We start from the raw sequence: 12,149 nt of genomic DNA, 5'->3' as shown, positions 1-12,149 counted from the left end.
GTCCCACACTCTGAGGCATCAGTGTGACCTCCCCGGATCCAGTCTCGGTCCCACACTCTGAGGCATCTGTGTGACCTCCCCAGATCCAGTCTTGGTCCCACACTGTGCAGCGTCAGTGTGGCCTGTCCAGATCCAAGTGTCTTTTCTGCTTCACTGCTATTTGGGAAAAAAGGGGCCTCCCCAGGGCAGGTGCAGTGAGGAGATTTCAGCCCTTTCTTCTGGTGCCTGGTGGCTTCATGCAGGCTACATCAAGGGACAGTCTGCACCTAGAAGCCTGTGCCCTGCTCCGGGCTATAATCCAGATGCCTGTAGTGTGAACATATATGGCTGCCACGTCCTTGCTAGTGGGCAGAAGGGACTTGGTGACCTCCCGTGGGAAGAAGCTATGCCCCTCCAGCCTCATGGAGGACCCTCATGCAGGTGGACTCACAGGGCCCAGCCGGAAGACCTACCCTAGTGCTTCTTGAGCCCAGTCACCCCTACAGGCCACCCCCTGCTACCCCCAAGAGAATGTGTTTTCAGGCCATTTCCATCTGCTGTTCTGGGGGATATGGCAAGAGCTGCTCCAATGACCCTGTCCCCCATGGGCAGAGAGTCCAGATGCAGCAGTGCCGGCTGCTCAGGTGCGTGCCCTGGCCAGGTCCCATGGGGCCAGTGCTGTACCGCACTCTCCATGGAGCTGTGTCTGGGATGTGGGCATGGAGGATGAGTGCACTGCCTTCTATGAGAGCTCCCTTCCCTCTGGGGTCTGTGTGTCAGGGCCCAGGAGCTGCAGTGGGGACCTTTCAGGCTTGGGAAAGAGATGGCTTGACCAGTGGCCTGGGACCTGAGCAGACACAGAGGGGCCTTGTGTGCTGGACTTAACACGGCCAGGACCCTGTTCCCTGGACGCCCCATGTGTTATCAGAAGTTGGGATGGCAGAGCTGAAGGAAAGGAGTCATCCAAAGGCTAATGGTGTGGGTGGGTCTGGGGTGGGGGTTGGAAGTCCAGTAAACATGGCATACCCGAGGGGATGTGTGCTTATATCCACCTTGCAGGGAGCAGCTTGCCAGCTTTGTAGAGCACGGGGTTGGAGGCAGGGAGGGAGATGTGGCACAGGGCCCAGGATGCTGGCTGCCTGTCTGCCGGCCTCCCTGAAACCTCCAGTTTCATTCCCAGCCCCAGCGTCCCCTGGATGTTACTGGAGACAGCCCCGAGGATGCTTGGTGTGGAACCAGAAAGCATGTGCTGTGTCAAGTGAATCTGTACAAACAGGGCTTGGCCATTGAACCTGGAGACAGGCCTGACGGGGAGTCCCTGGCATTCAGGGGATAACACAACCCAAGAATCACACACTCTTCACATGCATATTCTGTCTGCGCACAGGTGGAAAACAGCATTAACTATTCATGACTTTCCCCATGGCTTGACTGCAGACATGTGCATGGTCTTTGCTACTGCAAGGCCCTTCCTGGGCAGGTGATGTCAGGCCCGTCCTGCTGTGGAGGAGGCATCAGAGGAGTTTCCACCTGGCTCTGGGAGCCTCTCCTGTCTGCTCCGAGCAGGATCTGCTGGCTTTGGCTGCTTTGCCTAATTGGAAAAGTTGATGTTGCCCTCAGATCTTCCCTCGTGTTCGAACATGTTACTTATTCTCTAAGAAGTCACTTAAACTTTACCCAACTTTAGAGGCTATAAAGACTGAGGTTATTTTCTGCCATGACATATTTAAGCTGAAGCTTCCCAGGACGTAGCAGCTTTAAGAACTGACATTTCATTTTGAACGCCAGCCTGCCACCTCTTTACTCCTCGTGACAAACTGTCACTGTGCCGTGCGGTAGTTAGTTGGTTCCTGAAGTGCCAGGAAGCCTCCAGGTTGTGAGCCGTGTGCTGTCGCTGGGTGAGATGTGTGAATGGTGGGGGCCCTGCAGCCCCGACAGGTGGCTCCCGCCCAGGGCCCTGGGGGTGGGCACCATCTCGGCCAGACCAGGTGGCCAAGGGCATTTTCTGTCCCTTCTACAAGGTGGTTACTGTTGTCACTGGTGTTAACACAGGGAGTTCCAATAGGCACAATTAAAAATGAGAGAAAACAGCGTTTTCCTCAGTTTTTTCTTCACAGCAAATTATAAAGGAATCCTTCCTGATTAGAACCACAGTGTTCTAAAGCCTGGCCTGAGGGTATTGTGCAGCCTGGGCCGGGTTGGGAGGTTGGGTGGGTGATGCCCACTCTGCCCCTGGCTTGGGGGCTCAGCTCACATGATGCGGGGTCTTGCCACCCTGAAACCTGTCTCTCTTTCACAGGGTTCCAGGAATGCTAAAGCTCCTCCTGGTGGGGGCCTAACACAGTCACACACAAATCCTCCTTCTCCTCCTCCTCCCCTCCTAAGACAAGACAAAGGATCTGGTTAGACCCACCCCAAAGTTCAGCCAGTAACCTTCCAGGCAAGCTATAGAATTTGCCCACCCCCTGTGGCCCCACTTAAAAGGGGGGTAACCCTCCTTCTCTTTCAGTAAACCGGCCTGAGCTCCTCAGCTCTTACCTTCTCTCGTTCCTGGGCAGCTCTGCTCACACCTTTCCCTTCCTTTCCAGTTCGCTCCTGCCATCTAGGAGGCTAGAGGGCATCATTTGATTGTAAACAGTCGGCCACCATCCTGTCTGCTTTTCAGAGGTGCCAGGGGAGGTTGCGGTTTTTGTTCTGAGCTGTGGGTGCCATTGGGTTTCTCACCTGTCAGGACTCTGACTCTGTTCTGGGGTCTGCGGCTGTCCACAATGTGCTTGTCCGAGGCCAGGGCTCCTGGGGTGAGGCAAGTTGCTCTGGTGGGCCTCATCACCCTCCCACAGACCAGCTGGGTTCCTGTGTCACCCGACACTGTCAGGTATCGTGTGGCTGAAGCCATCTTGATGGCAGGTGTCTGTTGTGAGCTGCACTGAGGCTGAGTGAGTGAGTGAGTGAGAAGGTGTCCAGCCCCTCCCGTGTGGTGCAGCAGAGTCTGAGAGTGCAGAGAGGCAGAGCAACCTGCAGACTACAGCCAGCGGAAGTCCGAGCCCTGAGGCCTGAGCTGGGCTCTGTCCACCTGTCCCTGTCTCGTCCATCGCGTATCTTTTCGAGGTGCGACACCGTCTGGGGTGCTGCCCTTGGCTCCCAGACGGCAGGATAGAGGCATGTCCTGTGACATGCTTCCTTCTCCTGCAGCACGAGCTGGTCCTGAACGCGTGTGGGGCAGGCTGCAGCTCTGGGCTTGCTGGCTGGAGACCTCCGTGACTGGGGGATGATGGCGGGAGAGCACATCCTGCCAAATTAAGGGTTCTCTACTTCATTTCGAAATTCTGCTCGGTGGTCTCTGGCTGACACGTGCTTTTGCCCTCTGTGCTGCAGGCCTCTCATCAAAGGTCTGGATGTCACTCATCTTCATAACCTGTTCCCTCTTAGCATGTGGGGCTGGCACAGTGGCACATTCCTTGGTAATGGCAGTTCTGCTGCACTAGGTTCTCAAACTTCCTATTCCAGGGAATTGCCAAAAATTTAGCAAAGCAGACAGTGCCTGAGAACAGTGCTGGCCCCTCTTTACAAGTGACTCGGGACAGGGAGGAGCGGCGAGCAGCTCTGGGAGTCAGCACTGAGGCTGCTCACCCCAAGCCTCCTGCTAAACAGGTCGTGATTTTCCATTTTATCTGCATTTTGATATAAAAATGTCTCTTCCACATGATTAATTAGCTAGAAGGTGCACAGTGTTAGTGTGTGGTGTGTCTCCTCCACTGTGTCCCCAGCGCTGTACCCTGGTGTGTGCCCTGTGATACGGGCACCTCCATTTCATGGGACATCTTTGTGTGGCTTTGTGTCTGGTCCACAGTGGGCTTTGAAGTAGGAAAGCCTTTCATGAAACCTCCTAAAGAGACAGGTACTAGTTACTATTAAGCTTCCAAAACACCTTTATGAATCCTTCTTTATACTGTTCGGGTATCGTGGGTCAGTTTTCTGTTAGAATCAGATTGTCTCGCTAACTGGTTGGACTGGATGTGGGAGTTCCAGATGTTATCATCTGGAAAGATTTTTCAAAAGTGCTTGAAGTTCCAGGCAATTTTTGAGCAATTTGTTAAAACTACACACACAAAAGTTTTCTGCAGTTCCCTCTTTATGTGATTTCTTTCTTTTCTACACACACATACAGAGCTGGCTCAGTCCTGCTTGATTGTACAGATTGAAACAGAGCTTGAGCTTCAGAACAGAAAAGGATTTATCTTCCTGCCTCACTCAGACTGAGTTTGATACACGCACCTACATGAAAAGTTCAGAAAGGAAAACCAGGTGTTATTTTAAATACAGTTGTCAAATATAGACAGTGCCAGTTGATATCTAGAAAGGGCTGATTTAAAGACCAGTGAATGGGGTCCTGCAAGGTCCCTCTGCCTCCTAGCCTGCCATATAGGCATCTTCACGTCACTGTGGCACCTGTGTGTTGTTTAGATGTCTGTGCTGAGCTCTCTCATAAGGCACACGTGCTGGGGGTGCTCCTGGAACCAGCTGCAAGGCGAGTTCTTCCCCTGTGTCCCGAGCTCCCCAGGGCTCCTGTCATTAGAATATTCTTAACAACCAAAGCATCTCCCATGAGAAAGGTTCCCTGCCATGAGGCCACCTCTAGTTCCAGGGTCCCCTGTCCTGGGAGTCTGTGTGGCCAGGACGTTAGCAGGACCCAGCATTTGTGGGAGCCGCCTTCAGATGTAAGCAGTCTTTTCATTTGAAAGCCGCCTCGGTACTTCTGATGCGGAATTTCTCCTGTGTTTGTATATGCATGTAGCTGGACTCACAGATACTTGGAGAATAGGTTCCCTTTCCCTACGTGGCCTGTGTCAGGGCCGGGGCAGGAGGCAGGAGGCTTTTCCGTGGTCTTTGACAATAACCTCTGGGTTCATCCCAGGTTTGACACACCAGGTAGCAATGCCGGTTCTGTGTGGTGAACCACTCAGATCTGAGTGGGCCCTTTTTGCTTGTTGGAGAATGATCAGCGGGATCACACATTGAGGGTCTTTTGCTGAATGTGACCTGGCAGAATCCACTGGGGAGACCCCGACCACAGTGGGCATGGGGGCTGGGGGGGGCAGGGTCTTATCACTGGACGTTTATTCTCGGCGGGTATCAAGCCCACCATTTCCTTCTCCCCCATCTGGGACCAGGATTATTATTAGGTGATAGATATAAGATATTTTCTCTCTTCTAGGATTTGGACTTTTTTTTTTAATTAAAATATTCCCTCATGCCTGGTCTTGAGGTGCACAGAGCATGAGTCCTCAAGACCTAGGGGCTTCCCTGGTGCTTTTTTTTATTCTCTGTTTTCATTTCCTTACGGGTTTCTGGGGGTTCCTGACGCAGTCGGGCCAGTCCTCCATGAGCTGGCTGAGCTCACGTGTCCCGCGCAAAAACACCCCAAAGTCGACACAGAGGGGACCCTGGGGATCTGGTTTGTAGACTACTTAGAAGGAGGCAGGCAGTTCTCCCTCTCAGCCTGTTCATGGGCATTTTCATTGCACTGGTCCTGACAGTGGAAATGGTTAACAGTGAAAGGTGCAGAGCTGCAGAGATGGTTCTGGAAGGACGGTTTTTAGACATCTGCGGCGGGCCTGGAAACTACCAGGAGAGGAAAAAGAAGACAGTTTCTGTCTCTGGGCCTCTGCCTTTTAATATGGCTGGAACTGGCCTCTGGCGCCGACTGCTTAATTCAGAACATTGTTATTTAAACGCCATTTATGTTAAAAGGAAGATGAAACGGAATTCACTTCATTTTTTCAGAGGTCTCCAAATAGCCATGAAAATCAATTTTTTTTCTGCCACCAATTAATGTCAGCCTCACTTGTGGCTTTAGGTGAATGCTGTGATGAAGCCAGGAGCCGGCCCACTGGGCTCTGCAGTGCTGCCAGACGAGGGTAGGAAGGGGAAGCCAGGGGCCCAGAGCCTGAACCCCTTCCGTGCCTCGCAGGGGGCCGCCGAATCCGAGTGGGCAGTTCAGTGGGTTTTTCATCAGCTCCTGCAGGATTCTGGCTGCCTTCAGGGGTCCCCCAGTTCCCTGTGTCTGTGAGGCCAGAGGGTGATGGGAAATGTTTACAGGTATCAGGGTTGGGGGCAGCTGACTGTGGCAGAGGGTGGTGGGAGAAGGATTGGCAGGATTTTGATGCTTAGGGTAAGATTTTGGAGAGGAGGGCAGTGTAATCCAGGTGACGGGGTCGAAGGTAAATGGCATTTGGTTAAAGTGTTGAGGGTGGCGGGTGGGGAGAACAGTGTCCTGGATCTGCTGGGGTCTCTCAGATTGCCAAGGCTGTCACATTTAGCCCCTGTAGTCTTGTGCTGACCTTGTGATATGATATTGTTCCGCTCCTACTCCTAAAAACAGTTGTGACACAGAGTTTAAGTGACTTTCTCAGAGAAATGGATGGTGGTGGTGGGGACCTGATGTCGCCCCCCGTCCTCTCTGGCCCTGCTGGGTGTGGTGGGGTACAGGACAGGTGGGTGCTCCCACAGGCCCTCTTGCCCCTCCCAGGAAGCTCAGTTCTTATGCACAGGAGTGAGAGCCCAGCAGGTGGGGGTGTGAGAAGGGTGGTGTGGGCAGGGGCTGGGGGTTCCCAGCAGATCCCAGGTCTATACATTGGGGTGCTGGAATAGAATCTCTGTCAAATCCCCATCAATCTGCATAGAAACTGGAAAGGGGCCCTCAGGAGTCTGAGTGTTTAGGACTGAATCTGGGTAGTGAAGCCTCCACAGTACACCGGCATGATTTGGGGACTGTTGCCTGACCCCTTTAAGGGACATGAGTGTGCCTTTCCCTGTTGGCTGTTGGAGATAAGAGAACCAGGGTGTGGCATGAGGAGCATGTGGGGCTCACAGGAAAAGCTCTGCTGGGGTAGTGGTGCCGGGCTTCCCAGGACAGGAGACACCACGCAGGGAGGGGACATCCCAGTGGGGATGGGACAGGAGACACAAAGACGCAGGGACTGTCTGAGGATCGGGCTGCAGCAGAGGGGGACAGATCAGGGGGGCACAAGCTAGTGGAGCCCACAGGGGCCCGGCAGGCCATAGAGTCAGTACCCCGGACAAAGAGGGCCACACTGTCCCCGCCACAGCTGATAAGCCCTGTGAGCAAATGAGGGCAGCTGTGTTCCAGGGAGACTGTTCACAGAGACAGGTGCTGAGCCAGGTGGGGCCCGGGTGCACCAGTTTGTGGGCCCCTGGTACGGTATTCCACGTGAGCTCTGAGGGTTGCAGGAGGGGTAAGACTGGGAAGAGCCCAGTGCAGTGGGGCCACAGAAGGCCCTTGTGTGCCTTGGGGAGAGTCCACGAGGGCATCCAGGTGAAGCTGTGGTGTGGGTGGACCACATGGGCATCAGGTAAATAGCCAGACCTGGTGCTTAGTGCAACTGGGGCCTGAGAGTGCCCAGGCAGACGAGGATTCCCACGGTCACACACGCGGCACCAATGCTCTGTGAAGGCTTTGTGTGTGTGTAGGAAAGCACTGTTGCAGGTGAGAGTTTTGGACAAGTTCACTTCAGCTGCTTCTAGGAGGAAGAAGTGGAGACAGAGAGTATGCGTCCCAGCTTCCCGCTGTCAGGTGGGGAAGCTTTGGGCATGTTTGTTTATCATTGGTGTTGGGATCAAATGTGCAGATCTGGGAGACTTCGGCAGGTAGGGTGATCTGGTGACTGGAGGCAGTAAAGCCTCTTTTTGTTTCTAAGAACTAGAGAAGGGATCTTAAGTGGGAGGAGATGGAGGACTCTGTCTGGTGCAGGTGGTCACCCCCATCACCATCCCCTTTCCTCCCTGAATGCTGGTTTGTCTGAACCTCACTACTGGTGCCTCATTGCTCTTAACACCTGTATCTTTCTGTCCTGCCCTGGCTACATTGACCAAAATTAGTGCTTATCAAAATCGTTGACGTGGAGAACACATCCATAGGGTAGTTGTATATTCTTCAAATACACGTGAAATATGCTTCCCACAGCGTCATCTTCCCACCCTGCACCCCCTCCCCCGCTGCCTGATAGCAGGTGCCTTTGTGTAAGTGCTGAGTTGAATCTCACTGCATTTCTGTAATTCATTTCACAGTGTTTTATTTTTAAACATATTTTATACAAAATAGGTTGTCTATTTTTTGGGTCTGGTAGCTCTTTTATTGTTAAAGCCAGATTAACTTAGTTCTAAGTATTTAAAAGTTCTTACCGATGGAGCTTCCTTCAGCTGTGCATTGGTTAAAGACAGATTAGAACATGGGGCTCATACCTATAATTCCAGCACTTTGGGAGGCCGGGGCAGGGACAGGGGGTGATCACCTGAACTCAGGAGTTCCAGACCAGCCTGATCAAGAGGGAGACCCCGTCTCTAGAAAATAGCCAGGCATTGTAGTGGGTGCCTGTAGTCCCAGCGTGGGAGGCTGAGGCAGGAGGACCTCTTGAGCCCAGAAATTTGAGGGCTCTGTGAGCCGTGACTCCATGGCACTCAACCCAGGGAAATGGAGTGAGACTGATTTTTTTTTGTTTTTGTTTTCTCTTTTTCGAGACAACCTGGATGTCTTAGGTTAAGGGAATAGAGTGTAGTGTTGGTTGTTTGCTCTCTAGGTAATTGTAATTTTCTGTCTTCAAGCTAACTATTTTATAAAAATGACACATTATATAATTTCCAAGAATGAGGGAAAAGCTTTGTAATATACTTTGTTTTAACTGATGCTTCTCTGGGACTGTATGCATGACCTAGCTCTTCCATGCCTACTTTTAAAATTTGATTTAAACATTGTTTCAGGTGCTTGGCAGGATGGACAAGACCTGTGAAATGAAATACACAATGTTGGACAGCCCTTTGGGGAAAATCGAGATATCAGGTTGTGAACAAGGTCTGCATGGGATAAGGCTTCCTGGTGAGAAGGCGCCCGGAGCTGGGTAAGTGTGGGCTTAGAGCGGTGTGTGCCAGAGCAACACAAGCAGACGTGGTAACTGCCTGCCTTCCAGTGACCACAGGTGACACGTAGCCTCCGCCACCAGCCAGAAGCACTAGCCTCTCTCTCAAACAGTGCACTGTGATGGTTCTCACATTTCCAACTCCTGTGCTTGTGGCCCCAGAATCTTCCACCTCTGATTAACCACAAGCACATAACCTTTCATTTGTAGCTCTGAGACATCTGATAAATGTATACATTTATGGAAAAGCTGATTACTTACAAGTGTTGAACATTCTGAGTCTTCAACATGTGTCTCTGGAAATGTGGAGAGAGGGAGAGGACTAATCTTGCCTTTTTAAAATCAAGACCAGCCTTCCCTGTTGATCAAGGTCACGCAGGTGAGTTTCATACTCAGCCTGCTGAAGGTTCTGGAGTCGCTTAATCGGGAGTGCTACACGCCTTCCTGGACACCTGTCAGACTGCTGGTGCCTGTGGGCTGCAGAGGCCCTGCCAGGGGAAAGGGCAGAGAAAGTCCCTCTTTAGCGCGACATTAGGGCACTGTCATTCTAAGGCATGCACGTTTCTCTTTCTGTGAACAGTGTTCACTGTATTTCTCTAACAGTAAAAGCACGTAAAACTTAAAGCACTCAGTGTTTTGTTTTGAAGTATATTTAATTTCCTCCATTCATTGATGGTGAATAGCTGTATTAAAATTGTAGTTCTTATTTTTGTTAGAAGGGGGAAAAAAACCCACCTACTCCTATGCTCGGTGTTTATCTTAACTGGCTAATAAACACAATGCCAAGAACATTAGATAAAGAAAATACATAAGAAACATAAAAATTGATTTTAATGGACCCCTGTCAGAGACAGCCATAATGAGTACAAGCGCAGCAATAAATATCAGTATTCACCTCCACTGTCAAGATTTTTCCTGTAGAGCTACGTGTTACAATCAATATCGTCTTTAAGACCAAAAAAATAAGCAAACCTTTGAACTATGTGAATACTCTTCTCAATTTCTATGAGGACCATCTGGCTCGAGTGCTCAGAAATCACAGGCACCAAATAATTTGTAGGGAAAATGTCATTTTGTCTTTTAGCATGTTCAGTTGCGCAATAAATCATAGAAATTATGTGTTGGGTTTTTTTTTTTTTCCTTTCAGAAAAAAGAGTATAGGTACTCCTTAAGTGAATTTAGGGAAGAGAAAGTCAAACAAAAAATACCCCCACCCCTCAGCATTATAAGATACATTTAGTTAAATGCCCCTTATGGTTAAATGACTAGAATGGTGATGAAGAGGTTTAATTTTGAACTTCTACTTTAGGAACTTTCTGCCTCAAATTAGGGTTAGGTTTAACTGTAAGAACAGCCTTCAAATGCCATAGACGGGGCAGCTGATGTCTCAGGAAGACACACCTGCAGACAGTGGAGGCCAGATCTGGTGGCCTGGAGGCCCTGATGAACTTGGGCTCCCTGAGGTTTCCTCTCAGGGTCCCCAGGCTGAGGTCCTTGCTCGGGCTGGCTATGGGGCCCCAGCTGTGGGTGAGGACAAAGGCAGGAGGGCATGCCACCGCCCCTTCCAGAGATAGTCTGGTATTTCCCATTTATCCCTTGCCTGGGGAGCAGTCATGTGGCCAAGCTTAGCTGCAGGGATGGTGGGAAACAGATCTTGGGGGGTGTCACCAGAAATGTATGTGTGTGTAATGTTGGCAAACTTAAAAGTTTGGGAATGATGCAAAAACGGTGTGAATACTCAATTTTTCAACATTTTATTTTTAAAAAAGAGTACACAGTGAAACTCAGCCTTTAAGTGTACTAGTCAGTGAGTTTTGACAAGTGTACAACCATACACCTGCAGCCCAGAGCAAGGCACAGAGGTCCTGGGAGCGTCTTCGTGGAGGCTTGTCAAGCCTCCTGTAGACAGGCTTTCCTTTCTCTCGAAAAAATTCCTGGGTATAGAATTGCTAAATAGGATGGTATATAGGCAACTTCATAAAAAATTGCTAAAATGTTTCCCAAAGTCGTATTGCTTTACATTTTCATCAGGACTGTTTGAGAGTTCCGCACTCCACGGATTCTTGTGTGGTCAGTTCTAAGCCCGTTAGCCCGTCCCGTGGGCCTGCCGTGTCCCCCCACATGGTGTTAGTTTGCGCTTTCCTGAGGCCTTGTTGACTAGACGGTTATTCTTATGAGGTGTCTGCTCCAGTCTTGGTTATTTTAAATTCAGTGTTTTTTTTTCCTTGGTTCTTAATTTGAGGTTCTGGGTACAAGTTCTCATCAGACGCGTACTGCGATGGTTTCCTCCGTCCTCCCACTTGTGCTTTTGTTTTCTCCTGGTGTCTTTTGGAAGTTTTTAATTTTGAGGAACTCCAATTATCATTTTTTCCTTCTGTGTGACAATTTTTGACTTTGAGAAATATTTATCTACTATCAGTTCACAAATGTTTTCATATTTCTTTTAATAGCTTCATAATTTTAGTTCTCTATGTTTAGATATGTAATTTTATTTGGTATTAACTTATTGTGAAGTAGAATTTTTTCATACAGTTATTTGGTGGTTTTTGCATTTACTGATTTTTTTTTAAGCTCCCCAACTTTCCTTTCTTCACTGAATCACTTTCACACCTTTGTCAGAGTCCACTGGCCACACAGGAGCTGCCTGAGTATTCTGGATGCCGTTTTCCCCGATCTGAGTTCTATGCTGGTCTCACGTGGACTGGTCGCTTTGTGGCTCATACCTGTAATCCCAGGTAATAAGAGCCCATGAGTCCTCCAGCTTCAATATTTTTAAATACCATTTTGGCTTCTAGGTCTCAGTTGTGCATATTTTAGAAGCTAGGTGTCCGTTTTTGAAGCCGTTCTTTCTGGGGTTTGGTGGGGAGTCCCCGGATCTATTGCAGGGCGGCACCTTTGCCCTCAGGGCCCTTCTGGGACTCAGCTCTGCACATGTGTGGCTCCTTCATTTTCCTGGGGAGGGTCTGCTAGTTTCCAGCATAGAGACCTGGCATCTGTCCGGCAAAGTGATTTCTAAGTCCTTAGTTCTCGGTGACATTCTAAATTCATTTAAAACTTTTTAAAAGATTGCTGCTGGTCTGTAACAACTGATTTTTGTGTGCTGATCTTCTATTCTGTGATCTTGGTGCAATTTATGTGGTCCATGTCTGAGTAAAGATGGTATGCGGCTTCCTCCCAGTCTGCGGCTTCCTTCCTCCTAGTCTGTGGCTTCCTCCCAGTCTGCGGCTTCCTTCCTCC

General features: G+C 50.0%; 1 protein-coding gene across 2 annotated transcripts in view; it reads left to right on the top strand.

Annotated features, from left to right (window-relative positions):
- The window catches only part of MGMT (O-6-methylguanine-DNA methyltransferase), a 258,758-nt gene that overhangs the window by 60,920 nt on the left and 185,689 nt on the right, over positions 1–12,149 (top strand). For both annotated transcript variants that reach the window (XM_012807804.2, XM_023515607.1), the window contains one exon: positions 8,758–8,894. In XM_012807804.2, the coding sequence (XP_012663258.1) occupies positions 8,770–8,894 (125 nt within the window). In that variant the 5' untranslated portion in view covers positions 8,758–8,769. The remainder of the gene's footprint in view (positions 1–8,757; positions 8,895–12,149) is intronic.

This window comes from Otolemur garnettii, unplaced genomic scaffold (genome assembly GCF_000181295.1).
Source record: "Otolemur garnettii isolate 467f Iridium unplaced genomic scaffold, OtoGar3 scaffold00075, whole genome shotgun sequence".
Lineage (NCBI taxonomy): Eukaryota > Metazoa > Chordata > Mammalia > Primates > Galagidae > Otolemur > Otolemur garnettii.
This window is presented reverse-complemented; position numbering and strand designations above follow the sequence as displayed.